General features: G+C 48.2%; 1 protein-coding gene and 1 long non-coding RNA gene across 2 annotated transcripts; one reads left to right on the forward strand and one right to left on the reverse strand.

The window, feature by feature from the left end:
* Positions 1-223: 223 nt before the first annotated feature.
* Positions 224-907, forward strand: LOC121397690. The gene is made up of 3 exons (XR_005963833.1): positions 224-363; positions 438-561; positions 659-907. It is a non-coding gene; the product is annotated as an uncharacterized LOC121397690 (long non-coding RNA).
* Positions 908-1,957: 1,050 nt separating this feature from the next.
* LOC121397688 (myb-related transcription factor, partner of profilin-like) lies at positions 1,958-5,737 on the reverse strand. The gene is made up of 4 exons (XM_041574889.1): positions 5,144-5,737; positions 3,857-3,973; positions 3,712-3,771; positions 1,958-2,813 (listed from the first exon to the last, which is right to left on the reverse strand). The coding sequence occupies exons 1-4, from the start codon at positions 5,514-5,516 to the stop codon at positions 2,401-2,403; spliced, it is 963 nt and encodes a 320-aa protein (XP_041430823.1). The 5' UTR covers positions 5,517-5,737; the 3' UTR covers positions 1,958-2,400.
* Positions 5,738-6,827: the final 1,090 nt, after the last annotated feature.

A 6,827-nucleotide genomic window follows, 5' to 3' on the forward strand; every position in this document is an offset into this window, starting at 1 on the left:
TTGTTGTGAAATGAAATTGTTTGGAATGGATATCTGGAAAGTAAACAATTTTTTAAACTTTTCTTCCAAATGAACAGCCTGCTGATGGTGATGTGCTGGCGTGCCCCTAGCAGTGAATGCTTTCCTGTAACATCTTATGCTGTAAGCAGAAAAATGATGAGATGATAAACAAATTTCCATGTGTATACACATATTCAAGAGAGAGCATTATCTGTACTTGTCATTTCAGCTTTCTGGCCTGCTACTGTGTTATGGTTGTGGTTCATGTGTGTCGTACTCTACTTTATTATCTTGGTACTTGCCCACAGAGGATACAGACATGGACACTGACTGATTGGCCACGCCTCAAACTCCGTTATTCAGGTATTTAGGAATTACTCAGGGAATTAAAAAATATATTGCTAACAACTTACCATATTATTGATGTGACTTTGCAGCCTCTCCATGTGCAAACTTTTCCTGACCCACTAAATTGGACTCAACACAACCGACAGATGTGATGAACTGAAAGCTGTTTGGCTCATTTGAACCTGGGTGGAGTCACCTTTCAATAACATATCAGTAAGTGGCAGTGTTTGTTTAGCAATGACAGGCTTTTGTGTGGCTACTTAAATTTGTTTGGATTTGTGTTAATGCATTTTTCTTGTTTGATCCACAGGTATGGCTTCTTCTGTTTTCTTGTTTGAAATGACATTACCCATGTTACTATTTTGGACTAGCACCTTGTCAAAAAAGAAAAACAAACACACCCAGTAATGTTTTAGTGGCTTTACTGACACAATCTTTGTCAAAATACAAAACCGTTGAACAACAATAAAAAGACAATATATATCAGTAGAAAGTTTGTTTCTTTGTTTTTGGAACATACAATAGTTATTTGAAAACCTTTAAATATGTACCTTAGCTGGAAGGCACAGGAGGAATTTGTTCTCCACATATATTTCAAAATATAGCAGCCCCTATAGACCACTAAAGGGCAAAAGCTTTACAAAGGTTTTACAAAGCATTTGTTGCATAACATTGCTAATGCACCCCAGGATTCATCATGGCCAACTTTACATTAAACAGTATCCAAAAATTTGGCCCTGATAAGCTTGTGTCCAAAACAATAATATAACAATCAATATGATGTACAAATGACACTTGTCAATATATGACAATTTGGCCAGTTGAAAAGCATCAACAATATGAGATTAGTGCTGGCCAGGTAGAGTGTTGGACACCCAACAATGCTTGATAGTGCAAAGTAACAACCATTTGTGCCTATAAGGCATATCATACACCTAGGACTTGCTATTGAATGAGCACAGGTGGAGGAGGAGGAGGAGGAGGAGGAGGTAGTAGGCGTTGGCACCTATTAGGAGTGCTGGGTAGCCAAAGTAGGCCAGAGGTAGGCCACATAACTTCTTGTGCAAAGTAACAACCATTTGTGCCTATAAGGCATATCATACACCTAGGACTTGCTATTGAATGAGCACAGGTGGAGGAGGAGGAGGAGGAGGTAGTAGGCGTTGGCACCTATTAGGAGTGCTGGGTAGCCAAAGTAGGCCAGAGGTAGGCCACATAACTTCTTGTGCAAAGTAACAACCATTTGTGCCTATAAGGCATATCATACACCTAGGACTTGCTATTGAATGAGCACAGGTGGAGGAGGAGGAGGTAGTAGGCGTTCACACCTATTAGGAGTGCTGGGTAGCCAAAGTAGGCCAGAGGTAGGCCACATAACTTCTTGTGCAAAGTAACAACCATTTGTGCCTATAAGGCATATCATACACCTAGGACTTGCTATTGAATGAGCACAGGTGGAGGAGGAGGAGGAGGTAGTAGGCGTTGGCACCTATTAGGAGTGCTGGGTAGCCAAAGTAGGCCAGAGGTAGCATATGTTAACATATGTTATGTTTGAAGTAATTAGTGAAAAATACACAAGCAAAAGAGTAGTATTTCAATTCTTTGAGCCTTACATGTAACATTTTTGTCCCAAGTGAATGTTTTGGGAAACACTGCAGCATTACTATAGAAATATGTTAGAGCAAATGCACTTTGATGTTTGTAAGTGCTTTTCCAGATGTTATTGGAAAGGGTACCAATGGATGGTAGATATGGCACACCTTGCTGCTGATAACACCATAAATAGACAAATATGTTAGAGCAAATGCACTTTGATGTTTGTAAGTGCTTTTCCAGATGTTATTGGAAAGGGTGCCAATAGATCTTAAAATGGCACCCCTCAGTGAAGAGAATGCAGCATGGTCTAAACAATGGGATGTGTTGTTTGGATGTCAGTCCCATTGCTGGGTAACGGACAAAGTCACACCTGAAGCGTGAATTGGGCGAAGTTCTTTGCCAGGATAAAATGGGCAAAGAGGCCAGTGTCAGTTTGAGAAGTGACACAGACTGGAGCTAGGGACGTTTGCGCTTATCCCCTCGGACAGGACCTTGTCCCCTTCCACGCCCCCTTCCTCTGCGCTGCTGAGGAGATGCAGGGGGTGGAGGGGGAGCAGCAGCAGGACCAGGGACTGGACCCTCAGCAGAACCCCGTGGTTGGTGAGCCAGTTCTCGAATAGCCACCACCAGGTCCTGGATGCTTCTTTGGAGGGTTTGCTCCATGCTCTGCATACCATCACGGAAGGCGGCATGCATGTGAGCAAACCATCTTCGCATCCAGAGACTGTGGCGGCGTTGCTGTTGGATGAGAATTTGCATAAGCCCCACATACTGCCCACGTCTCTCACCCAGTCGCTGTGGTTGCTCCTGTGGTGGTCCCCCAATTGGTGCAGCAGCAGGAGCTGCAGCACCTGCTTCAGCAGCATCACCTACAACAAAAAACAAATATAAACATCGATAAATTTATTGGACATGTGCATAACCCATAACAAAAAAACAAAGGTGGGAAAGGAAGCTCACAAAGATAATCTTAGAAGATAAATTGGTGTTGGGTGTTTCCATGTTTGGGTGTGGGGGGGGGGCTAAATCATTCCAATACTGGATTTGAAATGGAACATTAATGTGTAGCTAGTCAAAATATATGTGTTTTTTGTTTGCCTTGTTTGTCATCAGCTGCAAGTTAAGGAGATAGTATGAGACACACAATGAGAGTGGTGATTGAACCTGGGAGAGGGGAGTGAAACTTGAGAGTGGTGGTATAGGAGGTGGGAGCAAGAACAGAGAGGGAACCTGCAAGTGGAAAGGGAGACCCGAGAGACAGCATGGAGTGAGAAAACTACTATGAGGCATGAGGAGCCAGAGTAAATCTTGAGACGGTGGATGGCTTGGAGTGAGGGGGAGCAAGATGGACCATGTAAAAGGAAAAAGAAAAGTGTCGAGTCAACAGGTGAGAATGTACGCTGAGCAGAGCCAATAGTCAAGGGCAGTCACAAAGACATCAGTAGGATTTTAAAGTGGGGCTGAGAGAGAGTGAAATAGTAGTAGCGCTGTATGGTGATTTCAGGCTGACAGTCAGAATGGGGGGGGGCACAGGAAGAGGAAGGGAGAGATGCAGAGCCAGAGCAGCAGAAGAATCTGATATAATTGACGCTTTGGTCGCATAAGGAAATGGCCAAAATGTATATTCTATCCAAAATCTGTCTTTAACAACCTACTGCTTTTCATTAACACTGAAGAGGCACATAAAGTAGGCTGCATAAGGGACTCAGTAAATGTGCTTTGCATCTTTGGGACACAGACACAGACAAATAAAGGAAGGGCTCTTACGTCTGGGGGGCACCACAGGTAGCACGGCTGGCGACTGGGCACCCCGGGGAGCTCGATGTTCTGTAATGTGAAATTGGACATTAGTAATGTTGCAAACAATTTGAGGAAGCAACTACATTGGCCACAAACACAAACATGTCTGTACCTTGAGCTTGTGGGGCTCTAGGGCTCTCTGCAGCCTCACCCTCTTCCTGGGGCTGCTGAGGATCAAGGTCCTGGTCCTGGTCACTGTCCGTGGGTTGTGGCACTGTCCGCGGTGGTGCTGCAATTGTTAAGAAATGTGCAAAAAAAAATTGTCAGTCATAAGCTACTACAATTGTACTTGTTTATTAGGCTGATGGACAAACCTACAACATGTTTCTGAAATATTTAAGTTAGCCTTTAAAATAATAACTCAAATGTAATGGGCGAGGAAACGATATGTTAAAGTCCAAGTGGAGTCTATCAGGGCACTGCAAGGGAGATGCTAAGGTTGAAAAGTTAAATACATGACACAAAGGCCCTGTTTGCAATGATGTGAGAAGCACAGAATGTAATAAGTGACAATACAGGTGCTGTAGGCTCTACATATGTTGCTTCACACTTTTACACACTGAAGTTAAAGGGTTTGTTAACCTTAAAGTAATGTTTTCCTCTGGTACCCAATATTCTGTTTTTTTTTTATATAAGCTCTACAGTAGACGATTTTGAAAATGTGGTTGCTAGGATGTAAATTACCATAGCAACCATACATTCCTAGAAATCAGAGACTGGAATAGAATGATATGACTGTCTAAAATGATAACATAACATAGTTCAAAAGTTAACTTCAAGCTCAACAACCCTTTTAATCCACTTTATAAACATTTCTGTTCTAGTAGGGAAATGGTTAATAAACGTTTGCCTTTTTGGCAATGTTACAGCTGCACGTAAGTAACTACTACAAAAACAAACAACAATCCTGGAAACATAAAATCCTCTAATGGCAAACAGGAGCAATATTTAAGGAAAGAAGCTACAGTAAATGATAAAGGGGAAATGAGTTATTAATAGGGATGTAGCGAACCGCCGAGTATGTGTTCGCGAACGCCGGCAAAAAATGCGAACAGTTCGCGAACTGTTTGCGAACTTCGAACATCCGAAAATCGTTCGATTCGAACGATCGTAGGATTTTTAATCGTTCGATCGAACAATTTTCGTTCGAATCGAACGATTTTCGTTCGAATCGAACGAAAATCGTTCGATTTTAGCGATCGAATGGTCGAACGATTTTGACGCGAACGCCTATTGGCGAACGTCGCGCGACGTTCGCGAACTTGCGGCGGACGCGAACAGCCGATGTTCGCGCGAACAAGTTCACCGCAGAACAGTTCGCTACATCCCTAGTTATTAAGGCAAATGATAAGAATGTGGATAAAAGCAGTAAGAATGTTGTGTATTAAAATGTACTTACTTCTCCAGTCTGTGTCATGTGAGCCTTCTAAACCTTCACAGACCTCTCTGCCCATAATGTCCAGAAGCCGGCGTTCATGAGGCTGGAGCCTCAAAGATGGTAATCTGCCCCCGCCGGTCTTCTGGGCCTTTGCTCTCCTGGCAGCAAACTTCGCCCGCATCCAACGCTTCAGGTCACTGAAGCGCTTGTACACAGTGTTACGATCTCTGTGTACAGCGCCTACAGCGTTAACTTTGTCCGTTACCAGCTGCCAGATTTTTTTGCGTCTGGCAGCATTGATGCAATGGGATCGACATCCAAATAACACATCCCATTGCACGATCACTTCATCAACCAGTGCTGCATTTTCTTCACTGGTAAATCTTCGCCCCATTCACCCACTGGGGCCCTCATCTCCATCGTCCTCCTCCTGCTCTTCTGGCCTCCTCTGTGAGGCCGGTGTCTCTTCCTCCTCCTCTTGCCTCCTCCTGGCGGTCAGCTCTGTAGTTCCAGCCCTGGCTGAGGTGCCGGACCTGCCACGTGTCTCCGATGTTGGGGGGGACACGTGGCGTGCCCTGGGGGAAGCCCTACTTCCCCTGGCTGGGGTGCGGGACCGACCACGTGTCCCCGATGTTGGGGGGGGACACGTGGCGTGCCCTGGGGGAGGCCCTACTTCCCCTGGCTGGGGTGCGGGACCGACCACGTGTCCCCGATGTTGGGGGGGACACGTGGCGTGCCCTGGGGGAAGCCCTACTTCCCCTGCCTGGGGTGTAGGAACTGCCACGTGTCCCCGATGTTGGGGGGGACACGTGGTGTGCCCTGGGGGAAGCCCTACTTCCCCTGGCTGGGGTGCGGGACCGACCACGTGTCCCCGATGTTGGGGGGACACGTGGCGTGCCCTGGGGGAAGCCCTACTTCCCCTGGCTGGGGTGCGGGACCGACCACGTGTCCCCGATGTTGGGGGGACACGTGGCGTGCCCTGGGGGAAGCCCTACTTCCCCTGGCTGGGGTGCGGGACCGACCACGTGTCCCCGATGTTGGGGGGACACGTGGCGTGCCCTGGGGGAAGCCCTACTTCCCCTGGCTGGGGTGCGGGACCGACCACGTGTCCCCGATGTTGGGGGGGACACGTGGCGTGCCCTGGGGGAAGCCCTACTTTCCCTGCCTGGGGTGTAGGAACTGCCACGTGTCCCCGATGTTGGGGGGGACACGTGGCGTGCCCTGGGGGAAGCCCTACTTCCCCTGGCTGGGGTGCGGGACCGACCACGTGTCCCCGATGTTGGGGGGACACGTGGCGTGCCCTGGGGGAAGCCCTACTTCCCCTGGCTGGGGTGCGGGACCGACCACGTGTCCCCGATGTTGGGGGGGACACGTGGCGTGCCCTGGGGGAAGCCCTACTTTCCCTGCCTGGGGTGTAGGAACTGCCACGTGTCCCCGATGTTGGGGGGGACACGTGGCGTGCCCTGGGGGAAGCCCTACTTCCCCTGGCTGGGGTGCGGGACCGACCACGTGTCCCCGATGTTGGGGGGGACACGTGGCGTGCCCTGGGGGAAGCCCTACTTCCCCTGCCTGGGGTGCGGGAACTGCCACGTGTCCCCGATGTTGGGGGGGACACATGGCGTGAGCTGGGGGAGCTCATTGTCCTGGCACTCCCAGACCTCTCCCCTCCCCCTCTATGGGACCCTGACAGGCTCTCCTCCTCCAC

Source organism: Xenopus laevis, chromosome 8S, assembly GCF_017654675.1.
Source record: "Xenopus laevis strain J_2021 chromosome 8S, Xenopus_laevis_v10.1, whole genome shotgun sequence".
Lineage (NCBI taxonomy): Eukaryota > Metazoa > Chordata > Amphibia > Anura > Pipidae > Xenopus > Xenopus laevis.